The sequence below is a fragment of the Colletotrichum fructicola genome, assembly GCF_000319635.2.
Source record: "Colletotrichum fructicola Nara gc5 chromosome Unknown KSG_Nara_v1_contig05, whole genome shotgun sequence".
In the NCBI taxonomy this organism is placed as follows: Eukaryota; Fungi; Ascomycota; class Sordariomycetes; order Glomerellales; family Glomerellaceae; genus Colletotrichum; species Colletotrichum fructicola.
Genome location: NW_027094055.1, coordinates 1,935,196 through 1,954,983, shown reverse-complemented (window position 1 = coordinate 1,954,983; position 19,788 = coordinate 1,935,196). Strand labels below are relative to the sequence as shown.

At 52.3% G+C, this 19,788-nt stretch overlaps 7 protein-coding genes across 7 annotated transcripts; 5 read left to right on the top strand and 2 right to left on the bottom strand.

The window, feature by feature from the left end:
- Positions 1-1,601: 1,601 nt before the first annotated feature.
- CGGC5_v009231 (Isoflavone reductase-like protein P3) lies at positions 1,602-2,769 on the top strand (the record flags this gene model as incomplete). Its single annotated transcript, XM_032027276.1, has 4 exons — positions 1,602-1,685; positions 1,749-2,033; positions 2,093-2,419; positions 2,470-2,769. The coding sequence occupies 4 exons, from the start codon at positions 1,602-1,604 to the stop codon at positions 2,767-2,769; spliced, it is 996 nt and encodes a 331-aa protein (XP_031876338.1).
- A 618-nt stretch (positions 2,770-3,387) lies between these two features.
- On the top strand, positions 3,388-4,768 carry hisD1 (Histidinol dehydrogenase 1; the record flags this gene model as incomplete). Its single annotated transcript, XM_032027275.1, has 2 exons — positions 3,388-4,458; positions 4,505-4,768. The coding sequence occupies 2 exons, from the start codon at positions 3,388-3,390 to the stop codon at positions 4,766-4,768; spliced, it is 1,335 nt and encodes a 444-aa protein (XP_031876335.1).
- Positions 4,769-4,822: 54 nt separating this feature from the next.
- On the bottom strand, positions 4,823-7,079 carry prtT-0 (Transcriptional activator of proteases prtT; the record flags this gene model as incomplete). The annotated part of the gene is made up of 4 exons (XM_032027274.1): positions 4,823-5,598; positions 5,656-6,770; positions 6,822-6,940; positions 6,990-7,079. 4 exons carry the CDS (start codon positions 7,077-7,079, stop codon positions 4,823-4,825), a joined length of 2,100 nt encoding a protein of 699 aa, XP_031876336.1.
- A 1,495-nt stretch (positions 7,080-8,574) lies between these two features.
- On the top strand, positions 8,575-10,641 carry liz1-0 (Pantothenate transporter liz1; the record flags this gene model as incomplete). The annotated part of the gene is made up of 11 exons (XM_032027272.1): positions 8,575-8,614; positions 8,670-8,729; positions 8,783-8,796; positions 8,853-8,889; positions 8,957-8,982; positions 9,036-9,109; positions 9,165-9,261; positions 9,320-9,581; positions 9,633-9,825; positions 9,880-10,426; positions 10,489-10,641. 11 exons carry the CDS (start codon positions 8,575-8,577, stop codon positions 10,639-10,641), a joined length of 1,503 nt encoding a protein of 500 aa, XP_031876355.1.
- Positions 10,642-10,867: 226 nt separating this feature from the next.
- Positions 10,868-12,890, bottom strand: CGGC5_v009227 (Heterokaryon incompatibility protein 6, OR allele; the record flags this gene model as incomplete). The annotated part of the gene is made up of 3 exons (XM_032027271.1): positions 10,868-11,081; positions 11,145-12,699; positions 12,755-12,890. The coding sequence occupies 3 exons, from the start codon at positions 12,888-12,890 to the stop codon at positions 10,868-10,870; spliced, it is 1,905 nt and encodes a 634-aa protein (XP_031876348.1).
- Positions 12,891-13,697: 807 nt separating this feature from the next.
- rnc (Ribonuclease 3) lies at positions 13,698-14,334 on the top strand (the record flags this gene model as incomplete). The annotated part of the gene is made up of 2 exons (XM_066152141.1): positions 13,698-13,926; positions 14,006-14,334. The coding sequence occupies 2 exons, from the start codon at positions 13,698-13,700 to the stop codon at positions 14,332-14,334; spliced, it is 558 nt and encodes a 185-aa protein (XP_066008427.1).
- A 2,699-nt stretch (positions 14,335-17,033) lies between these two features.
- On the top strand, positions 17,034-19,159 carry patE-4 (Dehydrogenase patE; the record flags this gene model as incomplete). The annotated part of the gene is made up of 4 exons (XM_032027269.1): positions 17,034-17,157; positions 17,332-18,158; positions 18,214-18,702; positions 18,758-19,159. 4 exons carry the CDS (start codon positions 17,034-17,036, stop codon positions 19,157-19,159), a joined length of 1,842 nt encoding a protein of 613 aa, XP_031876365.1.
- Positions 19,160-19,788: the final 629 nt, after the last annotated feature.

Genomic DNA, 19,788 nt, shown 5'->3' with positions numbered 1-19,788 from the left:
TATAGGAAGCTAGGACACTTCGATTTGTAAAGGCTGTTTCTCCCTGTTTCACGCGCGCATCTCAAGCAACGATTGGGTGTCAAAACACACCATACGCTATGGAGTGTGTGATGGTCTTCGTTGTATCGAGAGAGCGTCTCTAAATACAGTTGCTACATATATCGCGCGCACAACAATGTGAACCAATAGATTGCACGAAGGTTTTCAGCTCGTTCTTCACTGGCAACTTATACAGCCTCTGGATAACTATGTATAGTTGCACCGGATCTGAATTTGAAATACCATGTCATCTTTGCGCGGTCACACTGCTCTCATCAAAGCCTGTCGGGCCTTGTTTTAATCCCAACAAAGTATTACTTTCGGATACTAGGGTTCTGTCCCTGGCACATCGATTGGGCATTGGGCACTGAGCGCAGACAAGAGGCGAAGTTCATTCCTAGAGCTTGTAGCTATCCTCTATACGTGGGACTAAGTTGCTTGATTTCGAACCATGCTTACCTGCCCCAGGGACAAGTAATCGTCAAAGCAGAGTTCCATGGCGACGGAGAGCACAAATAACAGAGTCGATTTGAAGTCGGGTTCAACTAGTCGAAATCTACAGAATTAAAGACCGAAGTGAAAATTCAGATCGTGCTCGATGCTTCCCGTGGTCAATTGGTTGTTTCAGCGGATCCCATTGCATATGGTGTGAAGATAGGCGTGCCCACTCGACAGACGACGATAAAGCAGACGATGATGACGACGAAGATACAGCCACGGGAAATTCATTCGTTACATGCAAGAAACACGTCGCTGGGAACCAAATGTTTATACATTTCAAAGCTTAGACAAGGTTTGAGATTTGATCAGGAGGTTTAAGCTCAGGAGTTCAACGACTTGGGATCTGTAGTTACCGCGCCACCAGCAAAACTATCTCTGTAATTAGAGATGGTAATAGTAATATACATTAACTCAAAAGTATTTATTATTCTGTCAGTTTGCCTGAGGTCTCCCTCTGTGTGATATAACAGCAAAGGGATCATGAAAGGAAGAAAAGACGGTCCGTATGCGGAAAGGTTTCATGACCCGCATTGGGCGAACAACAATGGTGCCACACTTGGCGAATGATCTTCCCGTAGGATCTAAGCTTGATTCTGACTTGTCATCTTGGCATCTATTATAGTATTTTTGGTCCGTGCCGCTGTTCACGGCATCGCTGCCACCTTTCGGACTATCGGTGGCTTTCCGGAACCGAAACCGAAAGCGGGGACCCCGGTTCAGAGAACCCACAAACTCCGCCCGTTCAACGTGTCTCAAGCCGGACCAGCCCGTTTCTTTTCCCCGCTTTCCTGCGGACTTTGTGTCCTGCTTTGTAAACACGGTAGCAATGATCTCATCTTGGCGGCGGGAACGAATGAGCTTTGAGTTCCCCAACTAGGGATCCATTTCACGCTTGTTGTCGGTTGCGAGATAAATTCTATACAAACCACAGACTTCTCACTAAATCACGATCGATTGATATTGGACATTCTATCCTGTTCACTCGGTAAAACAGTACAGTCGCACTTTTTCATGGGAAGCACTTCCAGCACAGCATACTCGTCAACAAGTACAACGCAAGAATGAAGGTTGCGGTCGTCGGAGCCACCGGGGAGACGGGGAGTTCCATCGTCAATGGACTGCTAGCATCTCCAGACACGAAATTTGTGAGAGTTTAAGAAACCCGATGCTTGTCAGGGCGATTGCATATTCTGACTGCCACGAAACAGGACGTCACCGCTCTCATCCGACCCAGCTCACTTGACAAGCCAGAGGTTCACGCCCTCAAAGAAAGGGGCGTCAAGATAGCTTCCACCGACCTCACAGGACCTGAGGATGAAATCGTTAAGCAAGTCACTGGCTTCGATGTCGTCATTTCCGCCATCGTTGCAGACAGCCTCCTTGATCAGCTCCCACTTGCCAGCGCGTCGAAGAAGGCCGGTGTCGGGCGATTCGTCCCCTGCTTCTTTGGTACCGTGATGCCGGCTAGGGGAATGTTGTGGTTCCGTGACCAGGTAAGACTTAGCGCCCCTGGTGAGCCTAGGAGATGCAACTACTAAGCTTTGACGCACAGAAAGAGGATGTCCTGAGCCATGTTCAAACACTCTACCTTCCCTACACCGTGATTGACGTCGGCTGGTGGTACCAGATTACCCTGCCTCGCTTGGCTTCCGGTCGCATTGATGCTGTCGCCAGCCCCTTTGACAACTGGATTGCAGGGGATGGCACTGTCAAGTCTGCTATCACGGACCTAAGGGATATCGGCAAATACGTCGCTCGCATCGTTGCGGACCCTCGTACCCTGAACCAGAAGGTTTTCGCATACACCCAGTTGATCTCGCAAAACGAAGTTTACGATCTCATTGAAAACTTGAGCGGCGAGAAACTCGAGAGACAATACGTATGTACCTCCTGTTCTCATCTCATTGAGTTCTAGCTGACATATTGAAGCTGTCATCTGATGATATCGAGGCCGCGATGGTGAAGGCGAAGGATGACAAAGCCAACCCTCACAAGCTGTCTGTCTTGCAGTACCGCAAGTCTTGGGGTCTTCGAGGGGACAACACTCCCGAGTATGCCCGTTATCTGGGCTATCAAATCGGCAAGGAACTCTACCCAGATTTGACTGGGAAGCCATTTGAAGAGTTCTGCCAAGAAGCATTGGATGGAAAGGTTGAGCCCATTTTCCAGAAGAAGAGGCGCGAGATGATTGAAGCCGCTCAGAAGAAAGCCGCGTCTGGGCAAGCTTAAATTAAGTAGATACTTCACAAGAATAACGTGAATGAGTTCAGACGAAAGAATATAGGGTTTTCGTCCGACAGGTTTTGAAAATCCACGGGGAACTTGCCTTACATTTTGGGATAAGTACAACATCTAACGTCGAGCAATTCAATGCAAGTATCCACAAATAACCTAACAGAAAGAGACCTTTTAGAAGCTCTCTCAATATCTGTTTTATCGCATGCCGACGGATCGGGGAATTTCGGCGACTCAGACGTTGGCTGGGACTTGGCTCGGCGAAGTTCACCGACACACCTAAACCCCACAACCCGAGCGCTGCGGAGAACTTCGCCGGCCTATTGGTCACTTCGCAAATATTGGCGGCAAAGCCGTACTTCGCTGAACAACCGGATCAAATTCCGGCTCATCGGGACTTAGGAATCCGATAGCGGAAAGTTCTTTGATTTGAAATGCAATGTTCGTGCTTCATGTCGAGCATTGCTGCAATACAAAACATAGTCATATCCTGCTCGATAAAGTGCATCCATCGTATTGACGCCCCGCGCCTCCATTTCCATCAACATTACCTGCCTTGGTACAAAACAAAGGTATCATTTCACCATCGTTGCGGACTTATACTTTACAAAAATGGCTCCGAGACATATCAAGAAGCCTATTGCCGCCACTTCAAATGGCACTGCCCCAGCTCCGTCGGTAGACGTTCCCAACGTTGTTCGAGGGGTCATCAACGACATCTCGGCCGACGGTGACGCTGCTGTTCGCTTATACAGCCAGAAGTTTGATAAGTGGGAGCCCAAGTCGTTCAAGCTGTCATCAGAGCAAATCCAGGACATTATTGCAAAAGTCGACCCCCAGACCATCAAAGACATCAAGACAGTCCAGCAGAATGTGAGGAGATTCGCACAGGCGCAGAGAGACAGCATACGAGATTTTGAGATTGAAAGCGAGCCGGGTGTTTTCCTTGGACAAAAGAACATTCCTATCGAAACAGTTGGCGCCTACATTCCGGGTGGCCGGTACCCCCTTTTGGCCTCAGCACACATGACCATCCTGACTGCGAAGGTCGCGGGCGTTCCCCGCGTAATCGGGTGTACCCCTCCCATTGCTGGTCAGATTCCCAGTGCGACCGTTGCAGCGATGCATCTTGCCGGTTGTGATGAGATCTTCATTCTCGGCGGCGTTCAGGCTGTCGCGGCCATGGCTTTGGGAACCGAAACCATAGCGAAGGTCGACTTCATCGCCGGTCCCGGTAACGCATTCGTTGCTGAAGCAAAGCGTCAGTTGTACGGCGAGGTTGGCATCGATCTTGTGGCAGGCCCCACTGAGATTCTCATTGTCGCCGACGAGCACGCGGACCCGATGACTGTTGCGACGGACTTGGTCTCTCAAGCCGAGCATGGTCCAGACACCCCGGCGGTTCTCATCACGTCTTCTCAAGAAGTGGCAGAGAAGACTATCCGCTACGTGGATGCATGCCTGGAGTATCTATCAACCAAGGGCATTGCTGCTGTTAGCTGGAAAGATCACGGCGAGGTGATTGTCGTCGATGACTTGGATGAGGCTTATAAGGTCGCCGATACCTTTGCTTCGGAACATGTCCAGATACTCACACGAGAGCCGCGAGAAGCCCTACAGAAGATGAAACAATACGGCGCCCTCTTCTTGGGTGAGAAAACATGTGTCAGCTACGGTGACAAGGTAAGTCAGCGTCTGTCTCGTTTGATCCAAATACTAATGACTGTAGTGCATTGGAACAAACCATGTTTTGCCAACGAGAAAGGGGGCTCGCTACAGTGGCGGCCTTTGGGTTGGAAAGTATCTCAAGACATGCACTTATCAAGAGGTCGTCAGTGAGAAGGCCAGCGGTGAGCTGGGGCGGCTGTGTGGTCGCGCTGCTCGGGCCGAGAATTTCGAAGCTCATGCTCGTTCTGGTGACCTTCGTGCGTCGACGTATCTGAAAGACTCCATTTCGTGGATCAAGACTGCAGAGAATGATGTCCGAGCTTAAGGTAGCAGCGAAGGATGTTTTGTCATTATAAGCTAGAACTATAGATTACAAGTGTCACAGTAACCCAAAACCCATGTGTTCAAGATCAAATGTTGGGAGTAATGATTCCCATCCTGCGTCAGGCCCTTCGGACCCCATATTCGGGTCAAACGTCGGGTTTATGAAGCCTGAGCTCATGTTACCCAGGGATGCATCGATTGGCCCCATTCCCCATTGGAAGCTTGCATCACCTCTTGCTGCATCCCAGGCATTTCCAGGCTCAATGGACATGCCTAGACTCGTCTCAAGCTCTTCGTGCGCCTGCTGCATAGACATGTCGTCCTGGAGCAGCATTCCCTCGGCCTGAACTCCAATGCGAGCTTTGGGACCTGTCGACTCGTTTGATAAGGCGTTCTCACACTTCGCTGCGAGGTCCCGCAGGCCTGCACCCATCCAGTGCACGAGATGGTAGCTCGTACACTGGGCATTCTGGCAGAAGTCTGCTACTTTTCGAATCGCACCAAAGGTTTCCTCTGCGTTCAGGCTTTTGTCATGTTGACTCGTTGCAAGCTTGAGCAAAAATGAACAGGCATATGCAATCATGGTATGACAGTAGTGAGGCATCCCCACGAAAGCAGCTCGTATGTCGACGTCGTTTATAATGAGCTCCACAATGGCGCTGGCACTGCTCACGGCAACTTGAGCCATGTCTGAGTACTCTGGTGGAACTGGTTCACCGCCACCGTGAGACGATCGGCCGCGATAAACGTGAGAAGATACGAAGAGCTTCGCAAAGTGGTAGTGGAGTGTAAGCGCCTTCAGTGGAAAGTTGCCTATTCTCTCGTGTGGTCCTGTTCACGTAGTCAGAGCCCGGTCGCCACAAGCTGAGTTGCGAGATGAGAACTCACGATATCGGCCTGTCCAAGCCATGATCCACTGGTCAAGTTGACGATTGAACCCCTGTAGTTGGCTGTGAAAGTGACCAGGGATGCAAACTTCCACGTTTGTGCCAAAGATTCCAGTGACTTTGTCCAGTATCAGAATCATCTCGATCTGACTTGCCAGCCGCACGTCGGTGCTGTTCTCCGCGACTGCGTTCAGGTAGGTTTCCCACTTGTTGACTGAGATTTGGTCTCCAAAGCTTGAGGGCCTGCCATAGAGAATTGATAGATGGCGGTCGCAGATGTAATAAAGGTACCAGACTCTCAAGCACTCTTGTGCCTCTTCTCGGCTCCCGAGCTGGAACCTGTGGGGAGAGACTTTCTGAATAGTGGTAGCGCCGATGACAAAGTCAAATGCCTTCCCAAGTTGGAACTCCATAGCTCGGCGGATGGCTAGGCCTGAGACTGACCACGCCATGTCGCTCAACCAGAATGAGGCGATGCGTAGTCCCTGGAAGTCACCCATGCTCACTTGTGGGGCAAAGACGAAGTTGGTAACAAGCTTTCGAAGCTCTAGGCTGCAGGCGCGGTAAAGCGATTCACCTTGGGGCTCATGGAGAGCTGATACGGTGCAAATGGCTGTGAACAGCAGCGGCGACGCATTACGAATACCATCCAGGTCTTGATATATCGTAGTGACGCCATAGAGATAATGGTCCGTTTGGTCCAGGAACTTCTGAACGAGGCGTTTGGCATCGACGAGATTGATCTTGCCTTCTGTAACCAAATCGCGAGGCCCGTTCACGCCAGCCGGTGTTCTCTTGTTCGTTGACGACGGGGATACTTGACGAGAACGTAATGATTCGAGCCGCGTGATCTCATATAGAGACTTGATGGGTATCTGGGTCAAAGGTTCTACCGACGCTCTGTCTTGAGTCCGCATGCTCAGTGAGTCGCCCGTTAAATGACCACCACTCTGTGAAAGTTGATCCGATGCGACGGATGCCGAGGGACTTGGGCTCCGTTCCGTTTGCGGGAAGACGGGTCTCGTCTTGAGAGGCCCAAGTGTCGATTGTTTCCTGTTCGCCAGGATGTTGTTGATTGCATCGCGTAGCGTCTCAAGGTCTTCAGCCACCGTCATCCTAGCTCAAGAGGTCAACATCAATAAACAATAAGAGGAGACGAAGTCATACTGGAGAGCTTCATTGCCGCTGGGTTTCCAGTATTGTGGGATCTTGCTGAAATGGCATTGAATACCTCTTTTCTGGCACCTTTGACAAGGGGTACCATCGTCACTCGCTCGGCAGCGAACCTAGTTGCGGGGTCAGTACAGCTCCGCGGCGAAAGGCCCAGGTTTCAACCTTTTGCTTCTGGCATGGAATGCAAGCTTTGTTGCGGGACTGAGGCATTCGTCTCAGGGGTTTTCGGGCGCTCTCAGATGAAGAATTCATCTCGGACAATCGATGGAAATGGGCCACGGACACACATGCCCTGGATGAACTCATCTACAGCTAGGTCCATGGCTTAGAAACAACCGAAAGTTTCTCGGTTCCAAACTAAGCAGCTTAAGCGCATATTTGGCAATGTATGCATCAACCCGGACTTCTCAAATACTTGCATGCCAGTGATCCCTCGTTACAGCCATATACATGACTAAGCCATCATCCGATAGTAGTTCGCGACACAACAAGTGGCAGGTGTCAACTCAGTCCACACCAAAATAAGTGGCACACTAGGAAATGTTACGTTCATATGGACGTTCTAAATAGCACGTGGGCAGTCGCTTGCAAGATTTCTGTTTTTGCGACCAAAAGCACGAGTCTTGTTCATGACTAAAAGCCAAGAGATTGAAGTTGGTTGCGGGTCTTAACACCGAGCACCGAAGCGTGGATGCTCGGCTACATCGGAGCTTGCCTGTTCACTTACGATTGGTACAATTGTCTCTTCAGCCCCTGCATCATCGGGGCAATAGTCTTTCCTGCTCTGTACCACTTGATTCTCGTTATCGTCAGCATCATGCCTGACAAGTTGGTTTTCTTCTTGATAATTGATGGAAACTTTGGCTTTGAAGGCGACTTTGAGCATGGTTGCGGCTTCGGTCCATGAGGAAGACTTGACTCGACTCAAGAACCCTCGACGCCCCAGAATCCGGAGCCAAACCGGGAGTCTGGATACTTTGGGGGCGGTTCTCGGGACGACTTTAAGTTCAAACCGGTGGGGATCTGCTAAAATATGCTAAAGCTTAACGCAAAGTCCAACACTTCCCCAAGCTTCAAGCCGTGACACCGGCCCGGTCCACGACTCGACCGTATCCTGATTATCAGATAAAATCTGATAAAGAGCGCCAGACGATTTTATCTTTGTAAGATGAAAGATTGATAATGATAAACCCAAGAAAAGCTCTAGGCGAGTCTTGGGCCTCCTGCTCATTTGTCACCTCCTCGGAAAGATTTCCCGAAGTCAGGTCTCTCTTTCCTCGTGTCCGCGTATGACTCGAGCCTGGGCCGGTCTCATTATTCACGGACGCCATCTCCCTGCCCATCAGTGGAGTTCGCTTACACTTAACCTGCCAAAAGGGGAGCCATGCGGCAGGCCAGATAGGTTCGCTTGACACCTTCGGTATGCTTTGAGGTAACGCTCCCCAAGCGTCTTGGCTGTGTCGCCCAGTCAGAACCATGTGTCACAATATGTCAGCTACTACACGAGCTCCATGAAGCTCGGATCTTCACTGTGAATATATGCGCCATTAGGCAGGGATTCCAGGGAAGTCCCCGCAGCAGGAGGCCAGGTGGGTGGGATGGAAAAGTTTTATCAGATTCGGAGATAATCTTATGGGATGGATCTGATTGCGTTGCTGTTTGATATACCTCTATCTCCCTGCTTTGCTGCAAAGCTACTCATTCGTCTTTCACAACCATTCGCCCATCCGCGTAGGCACTTGCAAAGATGTCAGCTGACAAGAGTTCCGTCGGGGAGAAGATCCGAGGTAGAGTTATACTGAAGAACCAAAGCCCAGATTGGTACTGACTCGGGGGTCACAGTCTTCTTCCTAGGTGACGAAGCAAAGAGCAGGGAGGAAAGGAAGCTTGTGCAGAAGATTGGTAGGTCATGCTGGCGAACAAAACCCGTAGACTGAAGCTGACAGTGACATTAGACTTCTTCATCCTTGTATGTGACCGCATTCGGTCGGTCGCAGAAGGGCTCTCGACTAATAACGTTCACAGACTTACTGCTGTCTAAGTTACTTCTTCAACTTCCTCGGTAAGAGCCGCCTTACTTACTTGAGACCGATGAATGGGATAGTGAGCTTACCTCTCCATTGCTGAAGATCGTGCTGCCTTTGCCAATGCATATGTAAGTTCCCTGTTTCCATCATCTACGTTATGATGTTGATTGTCAATCCACAGGTCGCCGGCCTTCGTGAGGCCCTGAACATGAAGGGACATGACTATAACACGGTCCTTTCGGTTACGACCGCAGGGTCAGTCGGCTGTACTGCCACCTCCTTGTCAGAATATACTGACACAATCACGCAGAATGGCCATCGGCCAGATTCCTCATGGATTGATTATTCAAAAGATCAAGCCCCGCATCTGGCTTCCATCCATGGTCGTTGTCTGGGCTGCTCTGACAGTAAGTTATACATAGTCAGTAGCTGTGTGGCCACGACAGGTACTGATCCAATGTATAGATGATCAGTGCAGCATGCAAGACAGTCACTCAGCTTTGCGTCGTCCGTTTCTTCCTTGGCCTTGCTGAGGCAAGCACGTACGCCGGCACCATCTACATCATCGGCTCCTGGTACAAGCCAAAGGAGATCTCCAAGCGGACAGCCATTTTCACAGCATCCGGTCAGGTCGGCACTATGTTTGCTGGCGTCATGATGGCGGCCATCTACAAGGGCATGGGAGGACTCGGTGGTCTTGGCGGCTGGCAGTGGGTTTTCCTTATTGGTAAGCAAAGCCTATTACCTCAGCCAGAGAATTATACTGACAAAATCCTAGATGGCATCATCACGCTTCCCATTGCCTTCTTCGGTTTCTTCTTCTTCCCTGACATCCCGGAGAACACCAAGGCGACTTACCTGAGTGAGTCCGAGAAGAAAATGGCTGTTGCTCGTCTGCCTCCCATCAAGGAAGGAGGACATAGCATCAACCCCTTTTCTCTCATGAAGCGCTTGTTCCTACAGCCCATGTTGTACGTCTTTCCTTTCCCCTTGCGTGCTGTACAAACCTCGCTGACCTCACCTAGTTGGATCTTGGTTTTCTGGTCTCCTGTCTGCGCTACCCTTGAGGCCTATGCCGTTCAGAACAACTTCCTTATCTGGCTGAAGTACCAGTCTTCGCACTTCACTCAAAGTCAAATCAACACCTACCCACTCGGTGTGCAGGCCGTCGGTATCGCGTCCAACATGTTGGCCGCTTGGCACATGGACGCTACCGGTACCCGTGTCCCCATGGCCGTGTTGGCTATCTTCTTGCAGCTCATCTGCGCCATTATGCTTCTGGTCCCAACCCTCCCATTTGCTGGAACCTTCTTCGCCTTCTACCTATCCGGCACGGCGTACATGGTCAACCCGTTGATCTTTGGCTGGGCAAGCATTATTCTTCAGCGCACTGGCGACGACGCGGTCCGCAGTGTAACAGTCTATTGCATGAACGTTCTCTCCTTGACCTTGTATACGTTCTGGGGTATCGTATTCTACGCGGCTGATGAGGCCCCATACTGGAAGAAGGGTGGTATTGTTATGATTGTTTGCTGCTTCGTCATGCTGGGCTATGTCTTTGTCGTTCGGAAGGTAAGCTACGGTGCCTTATCGCGTCAACTAGGAGAACGTGTCGCTAATATTTTGCGCGATAGCTTGACATTCATACACTTGAGAAGTATGGAAATCCCACGGCCGGGGACTCAGAGGCATCGCCTGAGGTCTCCGCTAAGACCTCGGGTATTGAGTTGACGGACAGCTTGGAGGGCAAGAAGAATGTCAGCTCCGAGAAGGTTGTTACTCTGTAACAATCAAATACAGACTTGCACTGTCGGAGAGCAACAACGCCGGGAAAAAAAGCCTTCATAGAGAAACTTTTCCGTGGCAGTATTTCACGGATCGTAGCAAAGGTACATGTATACACAAATCAACATTAAATTTTCACTCATTACTGCGCGCAATCTTGTGCTGCAACGATAAAATATTAGGTTCTTGGGCAACCCAACACTGTCTACCTCCGTTGTTTGACGGCCGTCACACAAACTGAGCAACTGACACTTCCGGGGAGATGTAACCCGGCTCCGGTGTCTTGAAAACCTCACCGTACATCATTCCACATACATAGGATGAGCCAATAGTATGGAACACTCTGTCTCTTCCTTCAACTGGCCTTATCACCAGGGGTGTCTGGACAGATGGAATGATGCATATCAAATCGCCGGGCTTGATCAACGGGGTACTTGTTCCACTACAACTGGTTAGCAAGCGAATGGAAGTCAAAGCATACTTTACAGGAAATGTTCGCACATACCAGTACCCCTTCTTCGTGGTGAAAAACTTCTCGCCTTTTATGCTACTCGCCGTACGTGGTACGAATGGTATGAAGTGAGTCTTAGCCGAAGCCCACTGGTTGAGCCACTCGTGCTTTTCAAGGCGATTCTGGATTGTGGGACAGTGTTCTTTGCAAAAGTCGCTGAAGCTCCTAGCAATTGATGCGGGATCCTTGTCATCTGCGTCACATGCGTGTAAAAGGGTGCTGGCGAACGCGAGAGCCTTGTCCGCATAGGCGAGGTTATGACTCCTTTCAGTGGCCTCCAGCAGAGCCCAGTATTCTTCCGCGATGCTGGGCCGGTTGAAAAGTGCTGCTTCTGTAGCCAGACGGTGGGCATCTGCATCCTCGGCTTGCGCACCACCGTCCAGGGACGGCTCTCCTCCAGCTATACTGCCACAGAGGAAGACTGTGTCAATGATATAGACAGACGTCTCAAGGCAGGAATCAACTACCCGGGGTTGAATATTCGTTGCCTGGGTTAAAAGGCTCTCGTCTCTGCTTGCATCGTATCTGCCATTCATCGTCCAGGGTCGACGAGCATCTAGATAGGGACACCAGGATGGTCCCTTGGAGAGATCTTCAGGAACCTTGTGCCACGTTAAGCCAAGAAACCGAAGAGATCGTTCGCTGAGGCGGGAGAAAAGAAGGAGTCTCAACTCCGTCATGGTCCTTTCGTAGTCTGCCTCCACCAAAAGCTGCCCGTCGTCCGACTTTGCAAGAGGATGTCCAAGAAACGCGTAGACGAAATCCCGTGGGTCCGTCGCCTTCTGTATGTGTCTGGCCTTGAACAGCACGTCCTGAAACTCCGGCTTATTTGTTCTCATCACCTGCCTTGCGGAAGTGGTGAGGATGAAAGAAGATCGATACCACGACTGGTCAACGCTCTCGGCGTACGTTGCCCAGACGTGGTTGAAGAGCCCGGAAATAAGGCCGGAACTGAAATAAACGCCAGGGAAGTCGTTGCCCGTCTGCGCCCACGCCTGGGCAAAGTCCATGATCTCAGTAAAGTTGATAGTTGACCTGCCGTACGCCAGGAGTACCTCTCTAGCAAGACCGACTTCTTGTAAGACCCAGACTCGCCCGAACCACGGCTTCTTGAAGATCTGCACAGCAGGTAGTAGCCTCTCGCCAGTAATGAGACCATAACCTCCCTCATCATCTGCCGGCTTCCAGCCACTGCCGTCAACTATTCGAAGTTCCGTCATATACTTCGCGGCAAGACGATTGTAGTCTTGAATCGCGTTGAAAGCGATTCTCGCAGCCTCGCCACTATGTCCGTCGTCACCGAGACAGATGACGACTCGCCAGGCATGCGAGTATATCTCTCCCATCATGTTGACATGAAATGCCTTTTCTTGGAGATCGCGCTGGTTTATACAGAGCGCGTCAACCCATAGATGTCGCGGACGGTCTGCATATCTGACTTGGCGGAGAGACTGGACGAGGTTTGCTGTCACATCAATCTCAAGACCCTGACAGACTACGGAGTCGGTATCTTGTGTGCTCCCCCAAACATAAGATATTGCTTCATATTCTTGATTCTGTTTAAGTATCATTCGTTTTGACGTTTTATAGCAGCCATGTCTTACCTGCAGATTGAAATGGTGTGAGATACAATGAGCAGCTGACAGGGTCGTCGTAAGCCCCTGGCTCAAGCAGTAAGATGCGAGTCCATTTTCCTTCGGGTAGGCCGTCGTAGAACGAGTAATGCTCAACTGTAGACATGGTTGGTTCCGGACTTTTCTACTGGATCATGGACGCGGAGTGACATGGAAAATTTTGAAGAATCGAGAATTGGATGGCGAGCCCAGCTGAGATGCGTCCATCATATCAGCTTACCCCTCTCTAACCAGCCCTACCCCTGTCAGTTTTATCAATATTGAGGCCTCGTAGTGGCTCAGATGTTGACATACAGTGGGCCCACGCACTCAGATGCTGGAGGCCAAAAGGATCTTTTGTTGCCTCAAGGAGACAACGTCGGCGTGGACAATGACTGCAAAAAGGACCACCTAATCTTACACCTTATCATTCTTGCCAGAGAAACAAATTTGACTGAAATCTTCGGGTCGAGCTGGTTGCAACGTATCAAAATATGCCGGGTACTTGTATCTATCTTTGATTTCCACGTTAAACTAGGATAACAGCAATGGCGCTGGTTCCAGTTTGGGAACACGAGGGTCGGCCCTGATCATTACTGAAGATGATGAGCATATCGTGATTTAACTAATAGTCCGTTCTTGTCCCTTGGAAGACACAGCTTAGTATAGGATAGCATACATACATACAGCGTGAGGTCTTTCTTGTGGCTGGCTAACAATACAGGTCTTAGAAAAAGAAAAGAATACGTCCATGATGCAGCCAGCGGTCATCGTGGTGGCTGGACTAGGACGATTATTTGAGAGGGGTACAAGTGGTAGAATAAAACCCCTCAAAACCCCGGAAGTTCTCAAACAGTCTGGTAAATCTCATCCACTTAAGCCAACAAGCTGTCCATACTTTGTTCTCAATACTCGCCACCGCCCTCTGACAACAATGAACCCTCTCCAAGCCGATCAGAGGATGTCTGATGCCGAGGAGATCCTCGGGTATGACTTCAAAGACCCTCGCTGGCTCTGGGAAGCGCTCCAGGCTGCAGGGTCTCCGGTGACGAGGGTGGGCACGCGGAGTTTGCGCGAGGGCAACAAGCAGCTCGCGGGACTCGGCGACAGGATTATCTCGGTCGTAATTGTCATGACGTCCGTCGATGATAACATTAGCATTGGTATTTACTATTTCCTCAAAGAAGCCATCATTCAAGTACAGGAAGAAAGGCCGCAGGCCTATTCTGACTGCCGAAACAGGCAACACCAACGCCCGAATCCAAATGTGCGCGAACAACGAGCGTCTAGCTAGGCTTTGTGACGCTGTCGGTTTGACCCGGTGCATCGTCAGAAATCCGTCCCAGCAGGGGATGGTGTCGCAACGCACTAAAGCTGACACCCTGGAGGCAGTAGTCGGCGCAGTCTTCAAGGACGGCGGGCTCGACGCTGCCGAAGAGGTGATTGAGCATCTGGGCATCATTGATCTTCTGGTAACGTTGCAAACTCCCTCAATATCCCACACCAAATCTGTGATCAAGATGACCCTTGACAGTGTGCTCATTCGGTCTGCCTCCGGAGTTTTCGCTTAGGTGCGCCTGAAGCATCGGGAGGAGGTCCGCATATAGAGCCGGGGGAAACAGCCTTTGCTACTTTACCAACTCGGTTGGCGGCACCCTGCTGAGCATTCGACCTCGCTAGCCGCTGAGATCAGATATTCCGCTAGGGGTCGTTTGAACCTGGATGGTGGGGTCAAGCGCTGCTCTTTCGGTTCCCTGTGTGGACTTCCTCTGGGAACCTCAGATGCACTTGTACGAGGGACGCGGGGGGCATGCCGGATGGAGCAATTTCGCAGAGCTGGGCGGTCTGATAGACCCCGCCCAGTCTGCGATAATTGAGGTCTTCCGTAGAGGGCCGGATCTGCAGGATAGTGGACGGCACCCGCGAAGTTGGACGAGAAGACCTAATTCGCTTGGTCATTCAGGTTATGTGACCAGATTCGGCACAGAGACAATCAAAGCCCGGTCTACAAGGTGCGATTTGCAACGTTATCTCGAGGAGCCTCTCCTCTCTAATTTTCGGTCATTCAGAGATTGGCTGGCAGGGAAGTTTCTGGAAGCTGGGTTTCTTGTCAGATGGAGAAGAATATGTTTAAAGGGGATGGGCTGATGGGGTCTCTATGGATGGATTGGTTACAGAAGGAGGAGGAAAGCCTTGGGAGGGAAGATGGCTCCAGACACTCTTTACGGTTTCTTTTGGACTTTACCATTGGTCCATGGCTGGCTCAGTATACGAGAGGCACAATGATGATCGGCATCATATCCGAACGTCGCAATATCTTCTATTTTCACGGCTTTTATAGCAACAAGATCGTGAAAATTCTCTGCGGCCAATACAATAAGAGCTTGGGAAAATCCTAAGCAATTTTCACACATCATTCTGAGTAGCGAAGCCCCTGAGAAAGCCCTACGGACTTTTCACTAAGTCCCCTGGGATATTTAGGCCATGGCGAGCTGTGCGACATCTGGGCACATGGCAAGGCAGATATTGCTAGCATTGGAGCATAACGCACTATCAATCTGACCCTGCGGCTGATATCACGCACTCACTATCGATATTCTGCCGTCGCTTGGTATTCTCGCTTCCTCCAATCGCCTGACTCTATGCAGGCAATAACAGTCAAGCGCTTCGGTTATTCCCAAGTCTCACTGTTTCCAAGCTTTCCTTCCGCACAAGAGCAGGATTATGTGAGACAGAAAGCTCACCACTTTATCGAACGGACGACTTCAAGTTGCCCAAGGCGGAATAGATGCCGATCAACGAGGCGCCGCAGCCCGCATGGCCAAGCCGCCAGCGCGATCCTCTACGTAAGCCCCGCGGCCAGCTCGGTAGACGGTGAAACCAGGTCGAATTTGAGAGAAACCCGAGAAATACGGTCGCATCCCTTAGAAAACAAGGTTAAACACAAATAACATTTGCCTCCAGTCAGCCTGCCTTTCAAATAGACGCGGCATCGAGCCGGAGAGATGGCTATTCGCAGTAGGCATGTTCCTGATCACCGCTCCCGTGACGCCCTAATCTCACACCGATCCTATGGAGGCTCGGCAGCGGCTTGGGGTTCCTGCGGGGAAAAGCACAATGCAGGTCGTACACTACACGCCGGGCAAAAGCTGAGAGCTTCGCATCGGCCCTTCATCCTTCCAGTACGCATCTTGGCGCTCGCTGGCCAAGTCCCGTTTCTTACCTCCCGAGGATACAGGAAGGACCAATCCATCAGCAAACTGCCAAGAAGGGAAGCAGCAAGTCATTCTTCCCGGCATTTGGACGAAAAGAGACCTTAAATTTAAGCTACTTATTATAGGTAAGGTAGCTTGCTTCTGCTGAACTTTCGACAACGTCCGCCAGAACCTTTTTCGCGGGACGGGAGCTGCCAACTACCAACCGCGGGAGCACCGGCACGCGGACGCGGCGCTAGACGGGAATCCCAGTCGGCGGAATGTCTTGACATACGTCGTTTTCGATCCTTCGCGACCGCGTATAATGTAGGTAGCTCGTTGAGTGTGGCCTGTCTCAATTGTGTTCTGCTAGAGGCTGCTGTGCCACAATTCTCCCCCCGCTGATGCCTTCTCATATGATCTGCAGAAAGTTGGGTTTTGGGTCTTGCTGAGCCGCGAAAGCTCTCAATTCTGTCTCTTGGAGCTTTCAAGCTGACATCTCATATACTCCACATATGTTAGTGACATGCATGGTTGAAAGCATGTCCGCTAACACTCAAAGGTTCCCCAGATGTCGCTGCAGCTGTCAAGCCTGACATCTGCTCCAACTCTCCTCCAAACCCCTGCTCCCCCAGATTTTCCTTCCAGCTATTGAATGCGCCGAGACCAAAACATCAACACATTTCGGTCTTTTGCCAAGCACGCCGACGGCACGCCTCGCTTTCGCCCGGGGCTGACGCGCAAAAGTACGATGACGCAGGCCATTGCGCAAACTGGAAAGGCGTTCATTCAGGCTTTCTTGTCTTGGAGAACAGTCGTCCAACCAAGAATGAGGTCTCAACTGTTTAGAGATTGGGGGTGATAGTGGTGGTCATGATGACGAGGAGTATATCTTTTGTTGAAGCCCCCCTTCTCCCGTCTTGTGGGATCCAAGAAGAGGGCCATCGAGACTTGTCAGTCGACGGATCAATTGCTTCAACCTGACTTCCTCCGTTCCCTTCGCCGGCCTCCCAACTTCATCGGTTGCGCCCAGTCCATCGCAGCGGACACTTCAAAGAGCCTGAGCAGTCACGACGATGAAATACCAACTCACGCTGCAGAGCGCACTCGCGCTGCTCATCGCATACACATCCGCAGCACCGCTCAAAGGCATAGACCGCGAAACAATCCAGGATGAATACGACTTCATCATCGCAGGAGGTACGTGACATCACCGCGTCGGTCTCGCTCTCGCACCTTACCAGTCCCTCATCCCATCCATTTCCTGCATGTCAAGACATACCAAGAAACCCAAAAAGCATAGTCTAAACAACACATATCACAATCGAACCATATAAAAGTCTAAATGCTAACCTGCACCACCCCACCCCCCAGGCGGCACCGCCGGCCTCGTGCTCGCCAACCGGCTGAGCGAATCCGGCAAAAACCGGGTCCTCGTCCTCGAAGCGGGGCCGAACCCGGACGTCGTCTCCGCCTACAAGGCCCCCGGCGGCAACCAGTTCCTCGGCGGCACCGCCATCGACTGGTCCTTCTACACCACGCCCCAGGAACACCTCGACGGCCGCATCCTGCGCTACCACCGCGGCCGCTGCCTCGGCGGCTCCTCCGTCACCAACGGCTTCTACTACGGCCGCGGCAGCGCCTCCGTCTACGACGACTGGGTCCGCGTCGGCAACCCCGGCTGGGGCTGGGCCGACGTCTACCCGCTCTTCGTCCGCGGCACCTCCTTCAACCCGCCCGACGACCACGCCGCCAAGGGGTTCGATGTCAGCTACAAGACGTGGGACCCCGCCGCGTACGCGGACGGGCCGCTGCAGCTCGGCTTCCAGGGCTACGTCCCGCCGTCGGGGGTGGGCTTCATCGAGGCCGCGGCAGAGGCGCTGCAGATTCCGATTGTGAAGGACTACAACACGGGGAACAGCACCGGCGTGAAGCAGGGGACGGGGCACCTGGACAGCAAGTTCCACCGCAGCTCGAGCTACGACTCGTACCTGAAGCAGGCTCTCGGCCGCAAGAACCTCGACGTGCTGTACTTCGCCCCCGTGTGGAAGATCAACTTCGACACCACGGGAGCGAAACCCAAGGCCACGGGCGTCGCGTTCATGGACCACCCCACCGGCATCGTCTACGAGGTCTCCGCGAAGAAGGAGGTCATCGTGAGCTCCGGCGCCTTCAACTCGCCCCAACTCCTCATGGTCTCCGTAAGCCAGTCCCCTCTCCCCTTCCCATCATGACCTTCACTAACACCAAAACCAGGGCATCGGCCCCTCCGCCCAGCTCTCCAAGTTCGGCATCACGCCCGTCCACATCAACGAGAACGTCGGCCAGCACCTCAACGACCACTCCGTCTTCTCCATCATGGCCCTCTCCACGCCCGAGTTCTCCACCACCGACATGGCCGCCACCTTCGCCTCCCTGCGCGCCGCCCAGGACCAGTTCGCCGCCAACCTCACCGGCGAGTACACCGCGCCCTCGGGCATCACCAACGCCTTCCAGCGCCTCTCCGCCGACGAACTGCGCGCCATCGGCGCCGAGCCCATTCTCGCCGCGGGGCTCGGCAACCAGTCCCACATCGAGTACCTCTTCGAGAGCGTCTTCTACCCCTCCGGCCCGACGCCGTACTACACGCCCAAATCCAACGAGACGTACATCAGCCTCACCGCGTCAAGCATGGTCGCCCTGTCCCGCGGGAATGTCACGCTGCGCTCGAACTCCATGGCCGAGTTCCCCCTCATCAACCCCAACGTCCGTCTCTCCCCCTGCCCATCTCTCACGAACACAAAGCTAACTTTCCCAAAAGTACTACGCCCACGAAACAGACCGCAAAATCGCCCTCGCCTCCTTCAAATACCTGCGCAAGATCCTCGCCCACCCGCGCATGTCCGCCTTCACCGTCGGGCCCGACCACGGCGAGGTCTCCCCCGGCGCGGCCGCCGTCGCCGAGGACGACGAGGACGCCGTGCTCGCGTACGTCCGCCAGAACACCATCCCCAACTGGCACGCCTCGGGGACGAACCAGATGCTCCCCGAGGCCGACGGCGGCGTCGTCGACCCGCGGCTGCGCGTGTACGGCGTCGACGGCCTGCGGGTGGTGGACTGCTCCATCATCCCGATCCTGCCGGATGTTAATATTGTGGCGAGCGTGTACATGGTTGGCGAGAAGGGGGCGGATCTTATTAGGGAGGATTGGGGTGATTTGTGATCTGTAGATGGCCTTTATGTGTTGTAATTAGAGTATGTGTCTCGAGGTATAATGTGTCATAAATGGGTTTGGGTTTTCTCATACCGTTCGTTGGATATCGTGAACAGCTCACGGTGAGCATGTTACAATAGGCTCACAAGCACCAGAATCAAGAAACACCAACATTTGCCTCATCCCGCAGCATCCACATCGCAGATCCATCCCTCACCCGAACGACCAGACGGCATCTCTACGTACAGTTACATCCCACCGCCGCCAAGAATCTTCCCCATGGCCACTCTGCTGCCATCCCATGTCCATCTCACCTCCTCCCATCAAGGGTGAAAGGAATACAACTCCCTCGTACAAAGCCAAGACCACAACGCCAAACACAAGCTCCTCCATACAACCTTTCACCCTCGAAATCCCAACTCGCAATGCCGCCATCCATACTCCATACCATACAAAGTAGTCCATAACCAATGCCAATGCCGCGCCGCACCGTCGTCGCCGGGTCCCTGGCGTCGGAAAACCCGGCCCCCAAAGCACCAGACTAGACAAGATACTATCTATCCGTACCTGCACTACCATACTCCCCCCTACCGTCGTTCTGGGCCATCGGCACGGGTCGGCAACCGCCAACGCCACCA